We start from the raw sequence: 27,823 nt of genomic DNA, 5'->3' as shown, positions 1-27,823 counted from the left end.
ACCCGGCCGCCATTTTTAAAATAGTCTAGCTGAAACCAAGCACCGCCCACCGGCCAAACTTTCTAATTTTACAGCTAAACAGTACACTAAAAGATGTTTCTGAAAACATTTGAGGTGAGAAATAGGCATTACAGTAACAGAATATTGATTTATATTTGATCAGCGCTGCCTAGTTTGACCGTTTGATCAGAGTTCGCAAGTTTTGTGAGCTGTGATTGACAGCTGCTGCAGAGACTCCTCCGCTCTGATTGGTTGTTTTCACTCGGCCACGTTGAAATCTTGGAAATGCTACTAGTAGGACACAGAGGAACATGATTTCCCCCCCAGATTATCTGTCTCATGCACTACTGTCATCTGACAGTTCTATAAAAATAACTTTTTTTTTTATCATATTTGCTCAAAGTTATCAACTGCAGCTTTAATGACTTAAATGGTTTTTGACTTATCGATTATACACGATTATTTCAGGTCAAGACTCTCTTTTACTGACACCAGCTCCTTTTTTTATCATTCACATTGACAGTGGAGGCTTTTCATATCATATTCTGCTAGTTGTCGTGATTGAGTGTTTGTGTATATTTTTTCTTTAATAAGGAAAAACAACAAAGACTTTCAATATCAGTTGGGATGCGTTCACTGGCTTTTGCAAGAAAAAAAAAAGAAGGAAAAAAAGGGTATTTAATCAATAACTCATGACAGCCTACGCTATGTTGTGACTTGCCGTTGCCTACCAAGCGCTGGGGGCCTGTGATAGCATGTTATGAGCTAACACAGAAATCCAAATTGCCTCTCTAAAGGAAAGCATCTTTTTTGGATGTATCAGAGTCTACAGACTGAAACCAGAGTGTGGATTCATCTGTAAAACAACAGATCATGGTCTGAATGAGCAACAACGCCATCTTGAGTCTGTCTTCCTTGTTGTAGCTTTAGCAGGAGAATGTCCTTTAAATTGTTTTAGATTGAAGTAGTTTATTTTTCTTAGCTGTGGAGCAATATTTAACCGTGTAAAAACATTACACATCAAATCTAGGCTGTTTTTTTTCCTATACCAGGACTATCGACCAATCACATTGCATGATTTGATGTGACCTGTTTTGGAATAATACATAAAATAACTGCATTTAACACATAAACACAGGTGACATTTCAAGACTTTTTTTTGGTTCAGGTTGTCCAGGAGGCCTCAGTTTGCTGCCAGCGCTGCACGCGGCTGTTCATCCTCAACTCTGATTGGACAGAGAGGAGGAAGCAGATAAGATAGGTGTGTTTAGAGAGTAAACTGTACCCAAGGTTGAAGTTCCTCGTAGACACTGATCTGAGGTTAGATTTGCAACCGTCCCTCAAACTGTCAAGGTTAGCAAACGAGCTGAGATGGAGAACTGAAGCTGCTGTTGCCTGTTGGGCTTGAGTTTGCCTTGTTATGATTTGAGCATATTTGTTATGCTAAATGCAGTACCTGTGAGGGTTTCTGGACAATATTTGTCATTGTTTTGTGTTTTTAATTGATTTCCGATAATAAGTATATACATTAATTTGCATAAAGCAAGCATATTTGCCCACTCCCATGTTGATAACAGTATTAAATACTTGACAAATCTCCCTTTAAGGTACAATTTGAATGGATAAAAAATGTGTAATTAAATTGCGATTCATCGCGATTAACTACGGACAATCAGGCGATTAATCGCGATCAAATATTTAAATTGATTGACAGCCCTAGAAATAATTCATAAAAAATTGACAGATGAATTAAATGAAAATAGTCATCAGTTGCAGCCCAGTTTACAACTTTAACTCAAGTGTTTCGATTTATAAATACATTGATATTAGGAAAAACATCTTTATCACTTACAAATTGTCTTGATATTAATGGATTCATTTAAAACTCAAACAGAAAATGTGTTTCAGTCCAGCGTCACAGTGCTGTGTATGTATGTGTGTGTGTTTCTGTTCATAAGGGCAGTGGACAGACAGAAGAATAACGTGAGAAGAGGTTGAGGGAGAAAATGTTATATATAGATCAGTGGTGACAATAAGAGTCTATTTTTAGGCCTATTGTCATCTTCAACCTGCCACATGCAGGAACGTCTCTCTGTCGTCCACCTGACGTTCACCTTTACTTTGTGATTGGGCAGATAGGGCAGGCCACCTGCTGCAAACTCACAGATTTAAACGAAAGACATGTTTTTCTTTTGCCTCTCATTTCTACCAAAATAATTACAGCCAACTTCTCATAAACACAGATGCTCCACATGAGGGGATGTGGTGGTAATGTCACAGGAGTGGATGGTATTTGGCAGTGTCGTAACACCCAACAGCTATCTGTAAAAACAGACGAATAGTGTGTCTTCCACAGAACATCGGGCCTTAGAGCACATTTTGTGGGTTCTGCTTTTTGCTAATTTGAAGTCAGCCCCTCAAGTAGTAGAGAGGAAACACTGGTGCTCTGTGTGATAAGTTTTCAACATATTCAGCATGAACACTTTGTTTTGGTGTTCACATATTTTATATGTGAGCAAGCTGGTTTACCAGGGCTAAGTAGAAGAAAGCAGAATACTAAATACTGCATTGCACTGTAATATTTAGGACAGTCATAGAACAACAGTAGTTATTGTACATAAATATGCAGTACCTTGCTTCTGCCACTTGGTGGTGCACTCTGACTGTATCCTGACCCCTCTAGTGACTGGCTGCTTCAAAATATGTTCAGTGGTCCTTCTTTCACAAAGGCACATGTGCTTTAGTGTGCACACACATACACCATCTGTCACTTTGGCACTACCAGGTGGTCCAAATATACTGTAAGCTTTTTATTAAACGTGTCCATTACACTTAGTCATTTCTGTTTATTCTCACTACAGAGGTGTGAAAGAGGCCTTTTCCTGCAGAGAGAGAGCGTGTTGTGTGTGTTGCACCTGCGACGTGAGTCAGTTATTTGTCCCGTCAGACAGCTCAGATAGTGCGTGTGCGTGTGCGTGTGTGTGTGTGTGTGTGTGTGTGTGTGTGTGTGTGTGTGTGTGTGTGTGTGTGCACACCCCTATATATCGTGTTACTGTCTGGATTATTTACTGGAAGGACTCTATAGTAACCAACACAAGCAGAGTGTTATTCATTACTCTGTAGATCATCTGCTGTTTGTTGGTAACCTACCTGCAGTTACAATACTTAACAGTGATGCTGCTAAAAAAGAATATGCTTTTTTATCTTTATTTATATTCAGACTTTTAAACCAAGTGCTTTGTAGAGACAAGGAATTAAGATACAGTCAGACAAGACCCTATAGAGTGGTGCAGGGATGACGTATTTTTGTAGGCTAGGAAGTTAGCATCGCCTTGGGTTCCCTCAACAAAAAGCCAATGGGATTTTTCCATTGGTTTTTGGATTATTACAGAAAATAAACTCTGTGGCAAAAACACGTTTATGATACTTACTGTTCCGTAAAATAATTTCCACAAATGAACACCACTTTTATGATTTTTGAAGCATGAATGCAATCGCCAGAAGTAAAAAGCTAAATCAGGCTTAGGCTATAAACAAACTACACCTTGGCTGCATGAACGCGAGTATATTAGCCACTTGTTAGCAACCGTAGTTTTTAAAGACATATGAAGGCTTCAAAATTCATGAGTGGGATATTAACTGATGTATTTTATGCCGTAGAACAACACATTAAAATCTCTTCAGCTTGTGTTAACCACAGACCTTATTTCAGGCATCTAACTAAGAACCCATTCGAATAACCCATTGACTTCCAGACGAGGGAACCGAAAATGCTAAATATTTCCAGGTTTTAGGACTCATTCCTGCAGCACTCCATTGGAAATAAAGCCAAAAACAATTACATAATTTCTCAATATATGCAAAGCCAAGAAAAACAAAAAGAAAGATAATTAACAACAATTAAAGCTAAGCACATGCTTATAATGTGAATCTAGCTAAAAGATAGTTGCCAAATGCAATATTATTAAGCAGATAGCAGATGCTGTCTTGGTCGACACAATATTAAAATATTTACAGGCAGAATCCTTTTTTGGAAATAAACAATAAATAATTATCCCTTTTTCTTTGCTGCTCTTAATTTTGTGATATAACGTATACTTTTCTTCATGCATACATTCCAGGATAAATGAAACCTAATGTCTATGAGAGGCCTTTGCACATGTCTGTAGGAATGTGATGTAAAGCCAATCCCTCTGTCTGGTTGGACCGGGCGAAGTGCTTTGAAGTGCTCCCACTCACAGGAAGGCACACCTTTAGCGAGGACACAAACTCTCCTCGCTTATGTTATTTCCTCTGACATACAGCACACAGCATTTCATAAAAGCGTAGCCCAAATATGGGCATATCCTGTCAGTATGGGGAGAGAGTCCAACCGGCATAAACACGCTTCCTGCCAGACAGGTATGAAGAATAGTAATGGATATGACTTCCTTTGAGTCTGTCAACGAGTCCTGAATATGTTGATTGTAGTTTCAGCAGCTTTTGAGCTAACTAGAGGAAAGATCATCTTAAAGGCTCCAATTACAAATGAATCATTCATAACACTTATAGTAGAATCAGTGTGTGTGTGTGTGTGAGTGGGCTGGAGAAACAGTGTCACTTTGATGGATTCTTTCATTTCTTTAGCGCCCTTTATGAGTCTATGGGGAAGTTTGCTGGCATCCCAAACAAAGGCCAGTATGTGTGCTTCCTCGCTGAGGCGGCCCAGAGCCTGAGGGACTCTGGAAAAGAGATCGACACCTGTGGCAAAGGGGGCATCTACGAGTGTCTGTGCGGAGAAACCGCACCCCCTTTTTGTCGCCTCGGGGCCCCAAAGTTTTTGTCCGACGCCACACTATGTTACTGTGTCTCAAACAAGTAGAAACAGGTGTCAGAGAGAGATGCACAATCACCGCCTGTCTCCTTGTCCACAGTCTCATTTACTGAAAATCAGGTGCCTCATTCACACTCAAATTGAGTCACATTTAAAGAGCTCCGAGGCTTTGTTTGCTATGATTTATATAGCTCTGTTCTGGTGCACGGTGCAACGAGGCCTCACATTTTGTCCAGGGATAGTTCTTGTACAGTGGCTCCTTGTGCAGTTACCTCTCTGGACTGTAACAAATAAGCAATGTTCCCTCTGCTCTGCCTCCTTATTTGAAAACTAGACACTTATCTGATTGTGTGGAACATTTTTTTTTTTTGGTGTGGAACATTTTTTTTTTTTTGGTGTGGAACATTTTTTTTTCTTGCCAGGAGCAAGTAGCCTCTCTCTGTGTTCACTATATGCTGATGATTATAGCACAGTAGAGTTTTGTTGGAGGTTTTTCTACTTTAGCCAAGCAGCTTTCTGTGTATTATGACTGTCTTGTTACTAGGGGTGGGCAAAAAGTCGATTCACCTATGTATGACGATGTTTTTTTAATGATTTTGAAATAGATTTTTTAATGCCAGAAGCGATATATTTGCTTCATTTGAGTCAAAGTGGAGGTAGAAGGAAGTTACCGCTTTTTTTGTTGTAGTCTGAGTAACGTGACGTCATATCCGTTCCGTATCCGTCAACCAAAACAAACCGCAGCGAGCCAAAACTAAAAAGTAGAAAACGGCGGAGGTTCCATGTGGATACGACCTGCACCCTCAAATTTAAAATCCAAAACTCTACACATACAGTAAAGTATGGAAACACATTAGGTTTCACACATTGCAGGAAAAGCAGAGCTAGACATCACGGCTAAAGCTGCATGCTAACTCTGTCATGGACAGGTAACGTTATCGTATTGCTGTAACGTTATCATATTGCTGTCACGTGCGGTCAAGCCTCTCATCTCCGTGGTCAAGTCAGCCGATGCTACAACAGTAGAGCACCTATATACTGACATTTATGTTAAATGCATTCAAACGACCCCGATGGAGCTGACCATGGATGTATAAAGAGAACGAAGCAAACGGTAAGAGCTAGCGACGGACTTAGCGAAGTTAGCCGAAGTATACACGTGTGACTACGTCTGGTTTTTAAAATAAGGTGTTAACAAAGGGAACTGTATATACAAAATACATATATGGAAATAAGATTGATTGGATTATATTTACCACAAGTATAAAACATTACATGTCCCTTATGAATTAAAAAGAAAATACCACTAATTTGTGAGAGAAATGTCTTTATTCTTTGATTTTTGGGTTGTTGAAAAAAAAAAAAAAAAAATCCTGACAAGGACTGATATATTTGACCTCAGGACATCTCTGACTACATACATGCTGAAAATCAAACATTTTTACCGTATTAATTTAGATATTTTCCAAAGTAAAAGTCCCTAGAAGTGTATGATTTAACATTTACCCATGGTCTAGTGTTAAAAAAGGAAACAAAAATTGCAATAAATCGTAATATCGAATCGCAATTCTTATAGAATCACAATAATTAATAATCGCAATAATCGAATTGGCACCCAAATATGGTGATAGTATAAAATCGGGAGATAGGCGTATCATCCCAGCCCTACTTATTACTTCTTCTGCAGAGACTAAGGACGCAACCTTGATTTTAACCCCAAAGCAGTGTCCACAGTCCCTTTTTAACAAAAAAAAACTTGTATGAATGAGACAGGTGGACCCAGTGACCTCTGAGTTGTGCTGAGAAATGGATAGAGCATGAAGGGAGAGGAAGTAAAGGGAGACGGAGGGAGGATGAGGAGGAGGCAGACATCATTTTTGAAGGGATTCGGGGTGGGCTGCAGAGGAAGTGGCCTCAGTGTGACCCCCAGAGTGAGCCTCTTCCTCCACCCGACATGTCTTTGAAACTGTTAGATGAACGGAGTCGCGGTAGTCGGAGGGAGGAGCAGCCATTCATGTGGCTTCTGATTAATAGTATCTCAGACCCCTTTGTGTGTGTGTGTGTGTGTGTGTGTGTAGTAGTGGGGTTTTGTAAGTCAATCTGGCTGTGTGTATGTCAATGCATCTGTCTGAGGGTCTGTCTGCCTTACTTCTTGATGTATTTTAACATTTAACTGTCTTAAATGTCGTGTAACCATACTGAATCTACTTAATTTATCTGTCTTCCTTTAATTTGATTAGTTCTTTTTAGAGAACTAGAAAATCTTTTTCAAATAATGAAAGATGGTTTACGGGAATTTCAGTTCTTCTTCACTTTCCCTCTCTGCGTCTTCTGCCTCTGTAACTCTGCAGATGTTTAAAAAACAAAACCAAAAGTACTTTTTGTCTTTCAGTGGCATGACTGGTAATTCTGGAATGACATTGAATGCCCCATAATGTGACACCCTGAGTGACTTCAGGGTTGTTTTGGGGGGTTTTCGTTGGGATTTTATACAGTGATGACATTCATATGGGTTTTATGCAAGTTCAGTTTACTTGTCACAAGTACTACAAAGCATGTGAAAACTGTTGTATAATGTCGTCTTTGACTTTTAAAGGGAGCTTTCCAAAGTCTGAAAAGATAACCTTGATGATGTCATGAAGTTATCAAAGTTTTCACTTATCCTGAGTTTTTCTGACCTTGATCCTTTCTAGGAACTAAGTCCCTCTTACCGCTCTGCACTGACCAGAAGGCCTTCAACTCTGTCATAAAGCGATCATAAAATCAGTCACCTGGCCTTGTGTGAATGTAGTCATGAACTGGTTGTGCTATTCAGTTTGGAAGTGGTTATTCATCAGTAGATATTAACTCTAATATTGTTTTAACCTGTGTCAATTAGAGCTGCAACGATTAATCCATTAGTTGTCAACTATTAATTTAATCGCTAGTAATTTTTCAACTTTTTCATTGATTTTTTTCAGATATGGCAAGTCATGTCTAGTCAAGTCAATTTTATTTGTATAGCCCAAAATCACAAATAAACTAATTTGCCTCGGGTTGCTTTACAATCTGTACAGGCTACGACACCCTCTGTCCTTGACAGTGCGACCCTCACATCGGATAAGGAAAAAGTTAACCAAAAAAAACCTTTTAACAGGGAGAAAAAATGGAAGAAACCTCAGGAAGTGCAACAGAGGAGGGATCCCCCTTCCAGGATGGACAGACGTGCAATAGATGTCGTGTGTACCGAGTAACAACATAATGAAAATACAACATAGACAATCCATGACAAAAATGAATATGTATAATGTGAACATATGTGAGAAGGTGGATCATGGAGGATGTCAAGCAGCTTCCAGGCATTGCCAAACAGATCAGAGCCAGAGCAGCACGACCTCCTCTCGACGCCAAACCGGTAGAGACAGGACAACACGACCTCGAGATATTGGCAAAGTTCATCATATCAAATGCAGAACGTAACTGAGTGTCCGTGACATGAAATAAAAACATAGAAAAGGGACCCCACCCTTCCCCACACCCAATGTTGGGCTTGGTCACACGAAAGGGAAACACTAATCAACATTTTCACCATTTTCTGACAACTTTAACCTTAATTGAGAAAATAATCGACAGATTAATCGACAATGAAAATATTCGTTAGTTGCAGCCATAGTGTCAATACTCAAATTCTGAATGTGTATTTGTCACAGTGACTCTTGCGTTTTTCTATATAACTTGAGGAATTAAGCATCAGCACTTTTGACTCGTGTATGGACACTTTCCACCAACTTGTTCCTGTTTTTTGAGTGTGTGTTCGTGCATGTGTTTCTCCTCATGCGACTTGTCTTGAGTTGTCACATGCAGTAATCTCATGCCTGTCATTCCTGTCCTTGTTTGTTCAGAAATGTCCTGTCTTTTCTTGCAGATAATGTGGATTATTGGGTCCTGAACTATACGCAGTCAGTGCTGTAGATAGAGACACTATGAGAGCATGTGACTTGTCGTTCATCACTCCTAAAGTTATCACACCCTTCCTGTAGTCCTCAGGTGTTTTTAGAGTTGTTTCTTTTCAGCATTGTGTGGCCTATTTGAGGAAAGTAACACATTCTCTCATTTGAGAGGCTGTCAACCAGTTAGTCTATTGTTCTAAATAGACCAATGCTCTGTCTTAGGGGTAGTTTATGACTCTTAATCTATTTAAACCAAACTGAAGGTGTTCCAGGTTTCACCTCTCTCATACCTAACCCTCTGTTCTTTCCCTTATCTAAGTTCAGTACAGCGATGACACACAAGTAAGGGAAACCGCTGCTCAGACTCGGGAAAGAAAACGATACCTACACCGTCCCGGTCTGCCTGTTGAACTTTGACCTGCAAGGACAAAGGTCAGCAGTTTGTAGACAAATAAATTTCACCCTGAGAGCGACACAGTAGAGTGAGCACGGCTTCTCAAATATCCACCGATTTAATGAGGCGGTTGCAAAACATTGACTAATGTCTCGTGCAACCGGAGGTATGAGTGTTCTGAAATGTGGATGCAGGTGCAGACTCGCTTTTCTCTCGGTGTCCCAAATTTCCGTTTCAGTTATGCTTCCTTTTCATTTATGGGTGATAATATCCATTGTTGCAATGCCAAATAGCCGCCAACCTGTAATAATAACATAGTACTAAAATAAAAAACGTGAAAAAATATACAACGATTAAACTCAAGATAATGAAGTTAAAATAGCATGCACTGCAGAATCGAGGAGAAAATATGTGTATGAATGCACAAATCTGCACATGCAAACGTATACACATTTGACATTCAGCTACATTTATTATTGTACATGCAAGGTCTTATGAGGTTGTCACGAGAGAGCTTTGTTCGACCCGTAATGACGGCATCTTCATATTGCTTATTTTGTGCAATCAACAGTTGAAAACCTAAAAATAATTTACCATCAAATACACACTTTTGAGAAGCTGGAACCAGCAAGTTTTTTTGCTATTTTACTTGAAACATGATTTAAAGGGGACATATGATGCTCATTTTCAGGTTCATACTTGTATTTTTGGTTTCTACTACAACATGTTAACATGCTTTAATATTAAAAAAACACATTATTTTTCTCATACTGTCTGTCTGAATATACCTGTATTCACCCTCTGTCTGAAACGCTCCGTTTTAACGCCTGTCTCTTTAAGACCCCCTCCCAAAAAGCCCAGTCTGCTCTGATTGGTCAGCGTTTCTGGTCTTCTGCGTGTGCGCTGTCGCCGTCTTCACAGCGTCACAGGGACTCACTGTGTGTGTCAACTACACAGAGTTTAGCGGCACTTCTACCGGTGACTGTATAGTTGTGACATCACAACGTTATGGAAGTCCTGATGGCTCGTTTAAAGGCACACTCTCTGAATATGGGCTGTGTGCATTTCTCCGTGGATTGAGCGTTTTGATACTTTCACAGTATTTATTTAAGACCTAAACCTGCTTTATAATAAAAAAAAGACATGGAAATCTCACTTTCTACAATATGCGACCTCTAAAATATAAAAAAATTGTTCTCTATTTTTTTAAACAACTTATCGTTTCAGCTGTGCTAGAGCTGCATTTATAGTTGATGCACGGCGTTAACGGCAGATACCTTTTGATTTATAGTTCTGCATTGGTTTTCCCCCTTTCGCGAAACTAGATTGCTACATATTTAATACGTGCACCAGCTGTATTGAGCTTTGATAATATTCCTCCTCACAGTAACTGAGTTTACATTCTTTCATGCTAATAGGCAGGAGTACTGCCTGCAATCACTGTATTTACATTCTGGTTTGCAGTGGAGACGGCTTTTCTAGACTTGAATGTTGTTTTCATTCTCAACTGTCTCCACTGGCACCTGAAACTTGTAGGAGAAAACACAAGCTGAGCGATCACAGTTCTTGTGGTTTCCACACGGTGTCTCTGTAGCTGCTGCAGTTCTGACGTGCATTTCTTTGAAGAGGCACACGTCAGGAGCTCCACGTATCAAAGATATGCTGTAATCCCTTAACGCAGAACTGCAAATCCATCCTCATAGGGCATCCTGGTGCCATAAGAGGGGTTGTTGTTTATATTCAGCTGTTTTTTTAAAGAAAGGCTTTGTGATAGTGTGAGTCCGTCTCAGGGATCTCCATAGTTTCCACAGAGATCTTTCTAATTCAGCTGCACAAGCAGGATTTTTAGTGAATGAACTGAATCACCACTATATGAAATGAAAAGTAAATTTGATAATTTTCTGATCATATAGGAAGCTGTTTGCTTTCTCTCTCTCTCCCTCTCCCTCTCTAACCTTCCTGACAGAGGAAATCGTGCAGCCTGCATTTTTCCACCACTAATCCCTTTGTCCTGTTTAACAGGGTTGGTAGCTGCTATTGATTTCACAGCTGAATAATTTCAAAGTATTTTTCTTAATAATATCTTTTACCTCACTTTAGCCTTCCAGTGCAAGCCTATTGTAAGACCTTTACGTAATTTAATCAATCGATTCCGTGGAATAATATCATTATAACGTAGCGTATTCAATAGACAAAGACTGTCATTATCATTAATTAGCTCGACTAGCTTTAAACAACAATGTGTGTGAACCAAAAATAGCATAAAAAGCACATGCAAATATCCACTTACATAGACTTTGCAGCTTCTCACTCACACACACACACCTATGCACACACACCCCATCCCCATTTATGTCACCTTCTGACTAATCCCATTTCCTCTTTACATGAAAAACAAACTCTCCTTTACGACCTTTACGTTGTTGTCTAATGAGCTGTGTGACGTCCGGGCCATTATCAATTATTTCCATCCATGCACGCTGTTGTTTAACCCTCCCTGCTCCAAGCAGGGAGGAGGGACTCTATGATGGCAACACCACAGACCTTTGGCCTTCTCTAGTCTATTCCACCTTTGCTGTAGTAGTGACATGAAGTGGGACCGGCTCAGGGGTGGAGGCTGGAAAGACTGAGTACGTTTTGTTTATTGTTCCATATAGGCAGGGCAGTGTTGGGTGAGAGATGGAGATCCATTGTGTAGTATCTCCCTGCCTTCGTCATGAATAGTAGCTTTCAGAGGCAAGAGAGACTGAGTCGAAAAGGCAAAGCACTAACAATAGCTTTACGCTGTTGCTGTCGCCGGCAGCAGATTTTTTGGCATGCAACCAAATGCAACACACACACACAGCTGCACGGCTTTCTCCATCACACACACACAAACTCTTATCTCCGTCGCAAGCACACGTCTTTTTCTACAGCCCTCTGCCCAGCCATTCATTCCTTCCCTGCATCCATTTCCAGCAAACTCCACTCGGCTCGCACTAAGCTTTCTTTTGTGCAGCTTTTTTTTTTACAACAATGCTGTTTGTTTTCCGAGGGCAGAGCAGAGAGACGCTGCCTGGCAGCCTCCCCTGCATAGGTCGCCTGTGTCTCCCGCATGTCACCCTCTGTGCGTCTGCAGTGACGTCTGAAGGGCATTATCTACCAAAGGCCTCTGTTTGTTTTGGGCTGCTCTGGGTTTGATAATGGCCCATTACTGGGGAACCAGAGTCTCATAGGCACCTCGGTGGAAACTGCAGAGACCTTGCTAATCTGGACGACACCCAGATGTCAGTTTAGTAACACTTTGCTACTGTTGGAGTAGATTTTAGCTGAAACCAACTCCAGAAACAACACAGACCTGTTGGCTATTTTTAGTGCATACCCCGAAGCTAATGATATCACTGAGGCGCTGGCTGCCCTTTGTGTCGGTTGTTGTTTTGCTCCCTGACGTTCGGCATGCCGTGTAATGCGTAAACCCACGTATTGCGTCTGCATACTTGTTGAGCATCAACAAGTGTTCAGACTTTTACATAATTGCCTCATTACCTCCGGACCTTCCCGTGGAAGGAATGCAAGGAGCTCGGTTCACAGTTACATCAATGGAAAGGAGAAACATATTCCAGTCGTTGGTGTCTCCCTTTGTTGTCAGTTTCATTCTTTCTTTGTGCCTCCTGCAGTTTCTCCTCGTCTTCTCTCTCATAATGTCTCTTGCGTAGAAGTGTGAATCAGCCCCTCGTGGTGTAGTGCATTTTTAGCTTATGACTTCACTACACTATTAACTGTTGACATGAAAATCAGCTGAAATCCCATCACAAGACCGTCTGTTATTAATACTTAGTGTAAGATTTAATACCTTGTTTAATATTGGGGGGGATTTTATGCCTTATTAGAGGGCAGACAGGAAATGAGGGGATAAAGAGATGAAAATTTTATGCACAAGGTCACCTCCCATACTCGAACGGGAGACATTGCAGTTACGTGGTCAGCCCATAGACCACCAAGGTGCCTGCATGAATCCCTACACTAATTATCTTGCCATGGTTTTGGAAGAATGGGAGGATAAATGTGCCTTTAAATCAAATCATTTATCTGTTCAAAATGTACTTTAAAGGGAGATTTGTCAAGTATTAAATACTCTTACTAACATGGGAGTGAGCAAATATGCTTGCTTTATGCAAATGTATGTATATATTTATTATTTGAAACAATTAACAACACAAAACAATGACAAATATTGTCCAGAAACCCTCACAGGTACTGTATTTAGCAAAAAAAATATGCTCAAATCATAACATGGCAAACTGCAGCCCAACAGGCAACAACAGCTGTCAGTGTGTCAGTGTGCTGACTTGATTATGACTTGCCCCAAACTGCATGTGATTATCATAAAGTGGGCATATCTGTAAAGGGGAGACTCGTGGGTACCCATAGAACCCATTTACATTCACATATGTTGAGGTCAGAGGTCAAGGGACCCCTTTGAAAATGGCCATGCTAGTTTTTCTTCGACAAAATTTAGAGAAATTTTGGAGCATTATTTAGCCATCTTCGCGATGATCTAAGGTGACATGGTTGGTACCGATGAATTCTTTAGGTTTTCTAGTTTCATATGATGCACGTTAGCTTTAAAACTGAGCCCGATACAACCTCCAGAAGATCGATTGCATACTTGGCCGATACGCAAGTTCAGATATTGGAATCAGGATCAGGAAGGGAAAAAATGGTATGGGAACATCTCTAGTCTTCAGTATTATATTCCTTTTCTCCCAGGCCGACCCCCCCGCTGGAGGTTTCCATTAGACCTTCACTTAGCTACACCACACTTACACTACATTCCCCATAACATTAAAACCACACTGCACCCACATTTAGGATTACTCAACTGATAATTTGCCATCTCAACAATAGGCCGGCTGACAGTGCTAGCTTAAAATGTCCTACTCAGCAGTTCAGGAGCCATATTTCACCACCCGTCTCACTGGTGTGTAGAGAGAGGTTAAACAAGTCAAGGACAGAAGTTTGGCCCTTGTTTTAATTGGGTGAAAATACGCCCATAATTCCTCTGCAAAATTCAAGTGACCGCCCATGTGCATTCATCCATAAATTAAACTAATTATTATCTTGGGAAAAGGATAAAAGGACAGCTGTCAAGATTTTATATGTGCAATGAATCTCTGCTGCACCATTACTCCACAAGTCTAAATAAGGCAACATTAGTCGAGGACATGAGTGTGTGAATCTTGTTCTGTGGAGCCTAATTAGAGGTTGCCTGGCTAGAGATTGTTTTATTTCACCATGTGAATTCTGTCTTCTACTTCACCCTGACATACTGTACCAGAGTGTTACTCGCCCCCTCTGTTATCACTGTTATCTGTCATTATGTCAGACAGTCAGAGTCCCTGACACACATGCTGCTCCTCCTCAGTAACAGCCACTGGATGTGCAGTCAGCCATGTTCACACAATCCTGTTCTAAGTATCATCCTGTCGAAGAACACTGATTAGCTTACTGATTATTTCATGGATGTGCTTACCTTATCTAACTTGACATGCAGCTTTTGAATTGACTTCATAATAAACTAGGTTGTAATTCCGGCAGCATAACTTGTCAGCCATCTCGTCTGCGCTTGAAACAAGGAATCATTCATAGTTTATTTGGACAGGAATGAGCCTCAAGTAATTACGCATGAATTTAGGATTTAGAAACCCTGCAGAAATGAGTCCAGTCTAGTCTTCTGTCTAGACACTGAGTGACTGTGTTACAGTGTGCTGGATTGTTTTTTTATCCTGTCAAACCACAGAAGTTACCGGATTGTGCAGTTTGCCAGGTTCTGAGAACCTACTGTATGGGGCTTTAAGTTGAACTGAAACGTTTTCATGGTGATGCAGAAAAAACACACACGGTTGTGTTATTCGTAGCGCCGCATGTTTAATCTAGACAACTTTCCATTAACCTTTGCACAGTCCTGCAGCTTTTCCTGGAAACGTCTGCTTACACAGGAATAATGAACACCTTTCAGCCAATCATAAGCGAGCAGTCTTGCAGACCGACGTAGAGGACACTGAGTTTCCCAGTATTCCCTTTGTACTGAGTGTGCAGCCGGTGGCCTGGGCGGGGTCCTGTCAGCTTCACTTATCTCAGCTACCATACCTGCAGCTCTCGGGTGGTGCTGCAGCAGCAGCAGCAGCTCTGTGTCACGTCATAGTTCCCTTTAAATCACACAATCTAGCTTTGTACTGCTCTCAGCTGTATGTTCTTCACTGTGGGCTGTACTTGAATTCATCGGAGACATTGCCTTCGCTTCTCTTTCTGTAAAAAAGGGCTGCAATTAAGTTTTTATTTTGTTGATGAATTGATTAGCTATTTAGTCTTTGTAATAGTGGGAAATGTATCGTATATAATGCATTGTTTTGTCCAACCAACAGTCCAAAACCTAAAGATATTCAGCTTACAGTGACGTAAAATGGAGAAAAGCAGCAAATCCTCACATTGGCGAAACTGTAGCCTTCAAATATTTGCCATTTTTTTTGCTTGATTAAAGGAACAGCATGTAACATTTCAGGGGATCTATTAGCAGAAATGGAATATAATATTCATAACTATGCTTTCATTATTGTATAATCACCTGAAACTTATAATTGTAGTGTTTTCGTTAGCTTACACCTCTTCCTAACGAACTCTGGCGAATGGAGCGCGAAAAAAAGTCCAGATATACTACGAACGATTGATCAAATGTCAGTTACTGTTAGCGTTGATTTTCACCAGTGAAAATAGGTTGGCGGTGTGCGAAACTTTGCATAAATAGTCAGGGCGACTAGCGACACGTCGCATCGCCTGTTCGCTGACGCACGGAGTAGGTTAGGACATCTTCATTAGGAAAAACTGAAACAATCGGATGTTTGCTCTTTTGCATCGCGTCCAGTTAGGAAGAAGTGTTTGAATGAACACTTCATGTCGACATAGGGAGCTGGTCCTCTTCACGGAGTCCGCCATGTTTCTACAGTAGCCCAGAACTAAACACTGACTCTAGCGAGAGCCTCTTGCGTTTTTACATTACCTGAAGGCCATCGTAGTTCTCCGACACGCTTGTGAAACTGTGGCTACGTGAGTGCAAAACCGTGGTACAGCCAGCCGCCGTCTGGTTTCCATTGCTCCTAAAGTAGTGTTATTATGGTATGGATGGCCTCTGAGCGAGGTGAACGACGTTACCGCAGTCTTGGAAAGGGAGGAGTGAGTGAAGGGGTATTCAGTTGGTTGCAATCTGTAACCAAACCACTAGTTGCCACCAAATCCTACACACTGTACCTTTAAACAACTTAATCATATATCAAAATAGTTGCCGTTAACTAATTGATTAAATTATTATTTGTTTCAGCTCCACTTAAAATTGTTCATGACTTGCGATGCCCTTTATTCCGGGTCCTCCTGTCTCTATGGTTTCTGTTGATCCTGGTAAACAAAATCATTGTAATGTTTTCAGTGTCAACTACATGACAGCGGCTGCCAAAGAAACCAGGACAAGCCACCGTCCTTTTAACTCTTTTTTCTTTCTGGTGGGAAAGTAGTGATGTCACTCTGGTGGTTCTTCTCACAGTATGAACAAGTAGTGCCCACACACCATCTCCTCCCTGCCTCACACGTTCCTCTTTCACAGATCACACACACTCAGCAGCCTCGGAGACTCCGAGTCTCTCCCTCTGGCTCATAAACACAATCCCACTTTACTCAGCAGCAGGACTGATGACTTATTGAGTTTGATAAGCATGGTAACCAAGTGAGAACAGACCAGTGTTTATAGTAAAGCAGGAGGCGAGTGCACGGTAGTGCTGATCTCATCTGCTCGGCAACGAACTCTGGTGCAAGGTCATGTTTTAGGTGTAGCGAGAGACGGTTTTTCATTCAGCTGGCAAAAAGTGCTGACTGGCAGCAGAGAGTATGAGAAGGCTACTTTTAGCTTGCAGACTGGGAAACTCCTGTTTTCAGAGAGAGAGAGAGAGAGAGAGCAGGGGGAGGGGTATACATGAGAGAAATGATAGAGTTGTGTGTGTGAGTGTATGTGCGGCTACACAAGGCAGAACAACCAATATACTGGCTTGTGGCTGGGGCCCAAGTCTTTGAACTCTCTTTTGTTCAAAGCGGCAGACATCTGTCTAGACTCCAAATATCGCCTTTCCACAATTCACTGCTCTTCACTTCTTTGCTGGCATATAAAGTCAGACAGACGCCAGGCAGTAGATATTTTAAAGACAGGGAGTCTTTAACATGATCACTATAAGTGTTGCTGGCAATAAAATGTTGACTTTGATTTGGATTTTTAGCAGATAAGACAGTAAAGTTCTTGTGCGCGATAATTTTATATCTGCAGGATGTGCATGAAAACCAGCTTTGTTTCAGTAACAATTTGTCTACAGCCATGCTAGCAGTTCTCGTGAGGCTGTATACTTTGGGCTAACATGCTGCCATCTTAGTTTGACACGTTTGCAGCGTGCTCGGCATGCAGGTTCCCACGACAGAGTTTTTTTTTTTTAGATTTGGGAGGTGTGTGCATCAGCTCCTCTGCGACCTGCGGTTACCCATAACACCCTTCTCTGTGTGGGTCCGCAGAGACGTTTAAAGCTGCAGTGTGTAGAACTGGAGCAAATATGAAAAAAGTTATTTTTATAGTACGGTCACTATATCCTGACAAGTTTAGTTTTCTCTAAGAACACTTGAATTACAATATGCTGAAAGGTTATTATGGAAGTTTTGTCCAATGATGCAAAAATATTGCAGGTTTAAGTGTATCTTCACAGAAGCATAATTCCAGCATCAGTCTACCTAACTTCTACCAAAGACCTCTCCAAGTTATTGAAGTCAATGCAGCAAAATACTCTGCTATGTCTATCATCATTTTCCCCTGAAAATGTACCTATGGGTGCTAACTTGCTGTATTCTTATAGTATGGCAAGCTACAAAAAAGAGGGTAGAAAATTACCGACTTGTTATTTTGGGGTAAACTAAATGGATGTGATCTTTGCCTACCTCTCATCACCTTACGTCAAGTCTAAAGTGCAGCCGGCAATACTTAAGCCCTGCAGCAGTTTATTTCCAGCGGTGTTACTTTATTACAAAAGCTACTCGAGTCTGAAAAGCCTCAGATACTCTGTGAAGGGACCACACATACTGTACAGTTGACAGGACCAACTCTTCTTTTAGCCTTTAATGGGTGTCGTTTGTATTAGTCAGCGGCAAATTTAAGAGTTTTCTTTGGTTCTGAGCTGCAGTGGAGTAGCAGTGTAACACACACACACACACACACAAACACACACACACACACACACACACACACATACAGTTTTTCATCTCTGAGTGTTGGTGTTAATGGAATCAAGTCATAATGGCTCCCTGTTCTTAACACTTTGAACACTGTGCTAATGAATCGCATGTGTGCGGGTGGATTTGTGTGTGCTAGGTAGAGCAGAGCAGGGGGGCTGTGCTGCTCTGTGCAGTAGGTGGTCCTGGCTACTCTGTGTGTGTGTGTGTGTGTGTGTTGTGATAGGGTGGGCTGTGAAGGGGGGTGGTCTTTTTTCTGATCCTTGGAGGTAACGTTTTTTGCAAGGCTCCATATATATGTGCGTGGTGGTGCCTAATGCCACGCACACACACACATCGGTGCCCTCCCATAGAGTTTCAGTCAGACCGGTGCTGCTGGTAGTAGCCAGCTGGCATCACATCACAGGAGGCTGCACAGTTTGACTTGAGGTGACTCAGTAGGGATGGTTTGCCTGCAAAAATCACCACTGAGTGCTGGTCGTATTTAGCCCCCTCTTCCTTCTACTCCACATGCTGGTTGAACTAATATTTGGCGCCAGAGAGTAGTAAACTTTTAATTCTGTCTTTTTACTTCATCTTAAATTACAGCTGTGGAGGTTATTTTTTTGTTCGCTCTATCACGTGACAGATGGAGACAGCCGAAGCTTAAACATGAGCTCAAACTGCGCTGCGTCGCGAGCATAGACTGCTCTCTTCCACCGGGAAACGACAGTTGGCGTAGCTCTATTGTCGTCCGGGTGGAAACAGTAGGGATTATGCACACTGTTCAGTTCCAGAAACAGGTTGAGATAACGAAAAAGAAAAAAAAAGTGTTAAAATTTGCCATAAATCAGCAGAAATACGGGACAATTGTGATTCTGGGAGGAAACTGGGAGAGGGCAATGAGAAAGTCTCCTGGCAAGTATGGTCATGTCTCCTGAACGCTATGTGCTATTGTGACCACATTTGGGCAACATGCGTAGATATGATGGCCATGGCAAAGTTGGTGCCATTTGGTCAATAGGTGGCAGCATCATCAAACTACGAAGGAAGTATTCTCTGTCTCTCTGTCTGTCTGTTTATGTACGCATGACCGCCCTTTGCACATCTCGAGAACCATTCATCAAATCAACTTCACACTTGCACAAACAACCACAACGCTGCAAGCAGAACTTCCGGGGGCCAAGCAATCGGCCCGATCCGGAGGGGCACTGCACTAGTACCTATAAATAAAACATTTAGTTTGTCACATTTAAAAAGCATGCTTATCAGGATGCCTTCAATATACATTCCTTTCCATTTTCAGCAATGCAGTTATCCTTCAAATTCTGTCACCCAGCAAAACACTTCCGCCATCTCTGTTCTGAATGTGACTAGAAATATCAAGACAATGAAGAAGAAAGAAAGCTCAATGCATTTAGAATAAAACACATTATAATAACAGTTCTCACAACCGATAGTTGACAGTCAGAAATAAACATGCTTAGAGATTATCTCGCTAGCGGCAGTGTAGCTGTCATGTGACCTTCGTCTGAGGTCTGGTGTCCCCAGTGAACCCAGCAGCACACAGTTACTCTCCACTGATGAGGGTGTGATTACTCCGCTCTGGCTTTATTTGCAGCTCTGTTGTCTATGCTCAAGAATTAATTGCTGTTTACACTGTCAGCTGAGATATAGCAGCGTTAAAGTCAAGTCGTGCATCATCATTAGCTTGTAGGTTTCCACGGGGACGGTTTTCAGGAGGATGGAGTTCTCCACGTTTAATATTCGCTGCAGCCCTGGCGTGTGAAGGCTGTTTGCATTTCTCATGCAATCTCTTGACTCGTTGTCCTTGATCAGCAGCTTCTGTATCGTGTTTGCATATTGCACAATTTATAAACTGTGCAATCTGGTTTGCATGGTATAGCGCCAGGAAATCCGAGTTCCTACCTGGCAGGCAGTAAATTATCTGCTCCGAAAAGCGTTTGAAGAGGAGCACAAAGAAGTCTGTGACGTCCGGTCAGCCAAGAATGTCATTAAGTTCATTATTGTTACAAATGACTGACCTTGTCATTGAAATGATTACTTAAAGTGATAAAAGCTTTTGAGTCTGAAACATAACTCCTGTAGACTTTGACGGGTGGTTGTAAAAAGTGTAAAAATGTGCTTCCTCACAGAGAAGAAGAGGCTGCGATCAGCCTGGACTCACATCACAGCAACATCTTAACCTCCTCCTGCAGTGTAATGAATATGAATCACTTTCTAGTACTGCAACACGTCATTTAAAACTGATGTTAAACAGAGAAGCTCAGTTCCATGTAAAGACTCCTCCAGACTATAGAAATAAAAGCCCTCACTCATCATGGATGGATAAAAGCATTTCTTCTGCCATCTTCACCTGTGGTGCCTCGCCTTTGTGACTAAGCTGAGAATGTTTCCTTAGGAGGATTGTACGCTTTGCATTGTGCAGCGTGGCCCTTTCATGTCTCACTTTCATGTTAATATCAATAGCATTTTAGCTCTTTGAGTCATCTCTTGCTGTGTTTCCCTTGCAGTGATTACTTATCTTTAGCTGGAAATATAAAACTCTCTCTAATCAGGCACTCCCTAGCAGAAGTCAGAAGATGGAGATTTTCCTTCCCTTCCTGTTTCCGTTTTTTTTGTCTTTATTCCTCTCTCTCTCTTTGTTCCTGAAACAAATGAAGGATCAGAGGCTGTCTGGAGTGACTACATCCTGCAGGGTAAACTGGTGCAGACAGGGTTGAACAAAACAAGTCCAATGTTGTGGTTTGCTATAAAAAAGTTGGCTATAAAAAGTGAATGCATGTCTCAACTGTTGCCTTCACTTATTATCCTTTTTTATTTCAGTTACTGTGACCGAGGCCTGATTACACAACACTGTACACTTATAACAGGAATTAAGTTAAATGTTGAAGTGAAACACTTTTAAAATCCCAAGAAACATTATGACAATATGCAGATGGAACAAAGTGCCTATTTAATCACTGTGGCATGTTAAAGGTGCTCTATACGATATTCAGAGCAGTAATATAGCAGCAAACAACTATTTTCCATGTAAATATATAGTGGAGTAATGGGGAGTGTGTCTATGTCAGGGATGTATAAAGAGAACTGGATACAGCGTTGGAGGCGGTGCCCTGTTCATTCCTATGAAAGTTGCTCAGTGGCGCATGATTTTCAAGATAGCTCGTCTTCCGAATGGAAAAGTACCCGGATCTTCCGCCGATCTACCGCATCCATTAAGCCCGTTCCGTCCGCACGGTCACATGGCTCGGTCACGGGGTCACAACCGTCATGGTGTCGTCAAGGCTTGCTAACTGCGCCTCCCAGCCCTCGCTCCAGCCAACTCATTCACATCTATAGGAAAAAGTATTTTTGAGCCCAATGGCATCACGGACACGGAAGTTGTAATACAGCCGTTTGGCCACTACAAAAATTGGGAGCAATGACCAGCGTTCTTTCTGGGGGCTTGGTCCGGACTGGCGGAGCCGTTGCGTAAGCGTAGCACACCCATCCCCCCAGTCCCTCCCCCAGGTTAACACTTTTGTTTTTGTTTTCACTGTTAGCACTGTTAGCACCATTAACTGCGAGCCGCCGTCTTAGCCTTCGCCATGTTAAGAGCCATGCGGAGGCCATAGAAATGCTCCCAATCTGCATTTAGCACCTTTAATAGACAACTTCTTTTTTTCATTTAATTGAAACCCGGCTTGGGGCTCTTCTGTGTGGAGTTTGCATGTTCTCTCTGTGTTACCGTGAGTTTTCTCTGGGTTCTCCTGCTTCCTCCCACAGTATAAAGACATGCAGGTTAATTGTTGACTAATCATAATTGCCCGTAGGTGTGAATGTGAGCGTCAATGGTTGTCTGTCTCTGTACGTCAGCCCTGTGATAGATTGGCGACCTGTCCAGGGTGTACCGTGCCTCCGCCCAGTGTCAGCTGGGATCGGCTGCAGAAGCTTTTCTTGTGAATTTCACAAAAAACTTCAGAGGAACTGTAGTTGAAGCTTCCTGTTCCCTACTGAGAAAAGTGTTTGTGAAAGCGAGCCGTGACACATGAAGGCACGTTGCAAAAATGTTAAAGGAAATGCGTATGTGTGTGTTTTTATGAGAAACGCAGACAAATGGCAATAAAAGGAAGTAAAAGAGCAGTGGAGAGACACTGGAGCCGGAGCTCCCACATGGACTGCAGGATGTGTTCGGGCTTGTTCCCATCCAGCCTGTAAATGATTAGCAGGAAGCGGAATCACAACCCAGACCCACTGCAGCGCCCCAACGCTTCACTCTCCCAGACACCAGCCCCTCAGTCACACTTTGACACATCTCGAATTAAACAAAAAGCTTCAGCAATGTCAGATATTCAGTCATTGTAGTTTAGCACCTACAGTATCAGCCGAGCTCATATTTCAGACTGTACACACTGAAGCAAAGTAGCATTATTGTGCCGTGTCTGGCAGCAGGGGTACTGTGCAGCTTGCAAAAGGGACTCTTATAACCAAAGAAAAAAAAAGACAAAAATATATAAACAGTATATGTATGGACATGCCTCAGCTTTGTGTGTACTTCTTGATGAAAAAACCTTGTTGGCGATGTCACTTTTGGGAACAACCCTGCAGAGGAAGAGGAAGTTTAGAAGAGGAGTTGTTGACACTCACTAAACCAACAGCTGTATGGTTTACAACACACTTACCTGCAGTCCATAAATCATTTACTGACTTGGTCTTCCCTGCACAGACCGTGTTACTGGCCCATGCTCCTGTACTCCATTACCGTCATCATCACAATCAGTTATCTGAAACAAGTATGGGCTTTCCTACCGTAGAAACAGCGCTGAAGTGCATTCACAATTTGAAAAGTTTACAGTGTTTTTTATTGTCCTGCTCCGACTTGACCTGAAAATATATTAGCAGGTGCAGGAACTGTAAAGAAAACAAACATAAGCCTCATTGCATCTTTGCTTAACACTCATAATCTACTGTATACCAATGTCTCATTCTCTACAGCGTTATTCAAGCTCTCCTCTTGTTGTCCTTCATTACAGCGTTGTATTGCCCAGGATGTCTACGAAGGCTCACAGTTCCAACAGCATCGCCCATGCCCGGCGGACGGTGCAGCAGCTGAGAATAGAGGCGAGCATTGAGAGGATAAAGGTAGTGTGCAGCTCCAGTTTTTTTTGTTTCCATTTCAGCCAATTTTCTATATTTTTTTCATCCAGACTTACATCTTATAAATATATCAAATTGTTGTGAACTTCACATGTTAAATGCTACTGGAGATATTAAAAAGTTCATGCAAATAATATTTGTTTTTTTAAGAAATAAAAGCATTTATGTTTTTGCAGAATAACATCACTGAGAAAATATAAGGAATTCTTTAAAAGAATGAACAATTGTGGCTAATGTGTGGCTGCTCCTGCTCTGAGCATACATGTGACTAATCATGTGATCACTTACTCTTAAAGCTTCAGTCGGCAGAACGTTTTTGGCATCATTGGGCAAAAATTCCATAATAACCTTTCAGCATATTGTAATTCAAGTGCTCTGAGAGACAACTAGACTTCCGCACCTCCTCATGGCTCTGTTTTCAGGCTTTAAAGCCCGTGACGGGAGACTTTGGCCAATCACAGGTCATTTCAGAGAGAGAGCGTTCCTATTGGCTGTTCATTCAACGGAGGTAGCGGTCAAACTAGGCAGCGCCGGAGCAAAAACGTTCTAATTTTCCAGCTGAACAGTACACTACAAGATGTTTCTGAAAGCATTTGAGGTGAGAAATAGACATGACAGTAACAGAATATTGATTCATAATTGATCAGCGCTGCCTAATTTGACCATTTGATTGGAGTTCGCGAGTGATTGACAGCTGCTCAGAGACGGCAGGCTCCAGCTTGGCTCCGATAGGTTGTTTTCCTCCGATCTGTGAAATCTTGCAGATGCCGTTAGCAGCACACAGAGGCACATGATTTTTTTCAGATTACCTGTCTCACGCACTACTGTCAGGATATAGTGATCGTTTTATAAAAATAACTTTTTTTAATCATATTTGCTCCATTTCTACCCACCGCTGCTTTAAATGTTACTTCCTTATAACTAAACTGTGTCTGTTTCCGTAGGTATCCAAGGCCTCTGCAGACCTTATGAACTACTGCAGTGAACACGCCAGAAACGACCCTCTCCTTATGGGCATCCCCGCCTCAGACAATCCCTTCAAGGACAAAAAACCCTGCACTATATTGTAGTGGATGCCACTTAGCCTTTATGTGTTTTTTTTTTTTTTTGCTTATTAATGTTGCTGTATTCTTTTTGTTGGGTGGAGTGAGGGGGTGGACTGTGATCGTATCATTGCCATGTGTTCACCTGTTCTGTTAAGTCAGCAATTCAACCAGGATTTTCCTCAAAAAACAGCAGTTGGTAGCGAGCAAAGAAGGCCCCACTAATAGTGCCACTGTTCAGTTTGAGCTCTGACCACTTACTGTAAAGACTTTGGCTGCATGAGTTGCGATGGCACCTGGTACATAATGTTGCTTAAATAATAATAATATTGTAACGGATTTGGTCCTTCCTACTGTATGTAAACGGTCTCATCTCCATTGGGCAGTAACTGTTACTGTCTCTCTGGTTTGCCTTATGTGGATTCATACAGCCAAAGTTTCCCTTCAGACATTTAAAAGCGTATTACTTTTAAGATGGATAATAATGGCTCTTCTTATCATGTGGCTTCAGACTTCCCAACAGTATTTTGTGCAGTTTTGATCACTGAATTCAGTGGTCAGTGGTTCAGTGGTTGAGCCTCTACTCAAATCTTACCATAATGTATCTTTGATCAACGGGGACAATAATGTCACCATATCTGGTATGAAATTCAGACACTCAAAAGTATTCTGCGACCCAGGTCTGACTGGTCCACGCGACAATCCGCATGCTGTTTAATCCATTGTTTTCCTGTCTGGTATTTTGCAGTATGACTACCATGATACAGTGTTGTTTTCAGTGTTGTTTTAACAAACCATAATGTGGAGATAAATTCCATATAAACACCTTTAACCCAAGATCATCTATGCTCAGATTCAAGCCATTGGGATAATATGACCCCGGTGCTGTGATGCTTTTGAAGCAAAAATGAAAATGCTTTATCAGATTAATGCAGTGCAGAATTTCTGTTTTTAGTTAAGTTGACATTGTGTGCAGGGCAAACACTGTGTAATGAAGGACCAAGCCAAACCAATGATAGTGCATTTAAAAAAACAAAAAACATCTAAATAATATGCGTCTGAATGAGACTATTTGTAGCCATTCCTTCTGAAAACTTTCTGTGGTACGATATTTTTAAGAACACTGACGACACGAAGCACGTCAGCCAAGTGTTGCGCAACACTGTGAGCCACGCTTTACTCGCTCATCACAAGTGTCTTAGTCGGGCGAATGTGCACATCGTTGTCTTATAAAGTGTTTTTGGTGCAGGTGCAAGCGTGCATTGATGATGAAACCACTCTCCCAAGACCTCTCTCAGATTTTTCAATTCAAACTATAACATTTGTGTCGGTTGGGGGTCTTTGATTGTCAGTCTAACGTCATGTTGTGGTTGTCTGGGGGAATATATAAATGTAACAAAAAACACAATAGATAGCATAAATTAAGAATGTCTTACACTCTAAAGCCTTACTTATGCTTGTATCGTGAAGAATACTCTAACTGGGAGTACTTTCTTTAAAAAAAAAAAAAAAGATGTTTCTATTTTCATGTGTGGGATGAAAGTGATTTGTAACAATATTGTGCCATTGTTTGTTTCTGTCCACATGTCACTAGCAAAACATGTTAAATAGTGTTTCACTTACCCGGTGCTCCGCTTTTTTAGCAGTTTCGGTATCATTGCCTTCTCCAAAGGGTACTTTCAGGTCTTCAAATCTGCAAGATCTGGTGTTATTATCCAGTTGTATTTTTTTTTATGATTGTCTCTAACAGTCAGTTTTCTTACTTGCAATAAACTATTCTGTATATGCCTCTTAAGGAAAAGTTCAGATCACTACTGCCATGTCATGATTTCTGTCCATTCAGCAACTCCGTAACAGCCTTATTGTTCCATCGTTGGATTAATTTAACTGTCAAAATCTGCATTTTGATAAATGTCTTTATTAATAAACCAACCTTTGTATGAAGACTTAACTAAGATTAATAAAGTGAAGCATTCCTACGGTACGATACTGTACTAATATCTCAATAAAGATGTTTTGTGCTGCACAGTCAGAAGATTTGAACTTGTGATGATGACCCCTTTTAAGCATCCTCAGATTTACTGTATTTAATATAGAGTTCTGAAACCTGGAAATGAGTTAGCATTTTAGCACTTCCGGTTCCTCGTTGCGTATACTCACACTCATGCAACCGTGGTGTAAATCGTCTATAACCAAACGTTAGCTTTTTACTTCTAGCGATTGCATTTACGCTTCAAAAATCCTAGAAGTGGTGTTCATTTGTGGAGATTATCTTGCTGCACAAAACGTGTAAGTATCATAAACGTGTGTTTGCCACAGAGTTTATTTTTAATAATCCTAAACCTAATGGAAAAAAATCCCATTGGCTTTTTGTCGAGGGAACCAGGGCGATGCAAACTTCCTGGTTGGCCTACAAAAAATAGGTCATGGAGCACTCTATAGAAACCTGATTTTGTTATTTGTTTTATTGTTCAGATGGAGCCTGGCCAGAGAGATCTGCCCACAGTATCTGGGGACCATTTCCTCTCATTAGTCGTTTATTTATATCTCACGCGGGATAGGAGAGACCTTGGGCCTCTCACCATGGCTGTCAGAAACCAGAGAAAACAAGAGGGTTAAATATAGAAAGTACCCAACCTTGATTTCCGCTCTTGGAGAGTAGAGTAACTATTTTGGGAAAACGTCTGCTTATCCCGAGAGTCTGTTTTCGTTCTCCGTTGGTGGCCTCTTGGGTCTCTCTGACCTTGTTTCTGGCCAGCTGGTGGATAAACAGCATGTTGAATTTTTCTCCTGCACACAATGGGAAGATCACACAGGAATAATACTCATTGTCACCTATTGTAACAACTGGAGAAATACTGAATAAGGCATGACCGCTCTCACACTTAAAACTGACTAATGGTTGAAATAACATTGTCACCTATTATTCATTGTTAAGGCTTTCCTTTTTGTCCTTTTCTCACAGATTGTGCTAAAGCCAGGTGCATTAGCATTGTGTAGACGGCACCTTCACTGAATGTCAAAGATAGCGCGCACAATAAATCATAATGCATGCTTTCAAGCTTACTTTTTTAACCAAAAAGAGCTCTCTAGAGGTATTCCTGTTATGCACAAACATGATCCAGACTGCCTGGATATTCTCTGTAAGCATGAATGCCCCTGAAGGCCTGAAGCATGTACCCCCCACCAGAGCACAGCCTCTGCAGTAATCCCA

General features: G+C 41.4%; 1 protein-coding gene and 1 long non-coding RNA gene across 2 annotated transcripts in view; one reads left to right on the top strand and one right to left on the bottom strand.

Annotated features, from left to right (window-relative positions):
• Window positions 1-26,641, top strand: part of gng12a (guanine nucleotide binding protein (G protein), gamma 12a) — a 34,470-nt gene extending 7,829 nt beyond the window's left edge. The window contains exons 2-3 of the mRNA XM_037786455.1: window positions 23,443-23,551; window positions 24,511-26,641. Of these exons, the coding sequence (XP_037642383.1) occupies window positions 23,459-23,551; window positions 24,511-24,636 (219 nt within the window). The 5' untranslated portion in view covers window positions 23,443-23,458 and the 3' untranslated portion in view covers window positions 24,637-26,641. The remainder of the gene's footprint in view (window positions 1-23,442; window positions 23,552-24,510) is intronic.
• On the bottom strand, window positions 198-23,988 carry LOC119497984. Its single transcript, XR_005209025.1, has 4 exons — window positions 23,855-23,988; window positions 6,089-6,094; window positions 5,709-5,716; window positions 198-209 (listed from the first exon to the last, which is right to left on the bottom strand). It is a non-coding gene; the product is annotated as an uncharacterized LOC119497984 (long non-coding RNA).
• Window positions 26,642-27,823: the final 1,182 nt, after the last annotated feature.

The sequence above is a fragment of the Sebastes umbrosus genome, chromosome 12, assembly GCF_015220745.1.
Source record: "Sebastes umbrosus isolate fSebUmb1 chromosome 12, fSebUmb1.pri, whole genome shotgun sequence".
Lineage (NCBI taxonomy): Eukaryota > Metazoa > Chordata > Actinopteri > Perciformes > Sebastidae > Sebastes > Sebastes umbrosus.
Note: the sequence above shows the minus strand (reverse complement) of the source record. Positions and strands in the feature narration are given on the sequence as shown.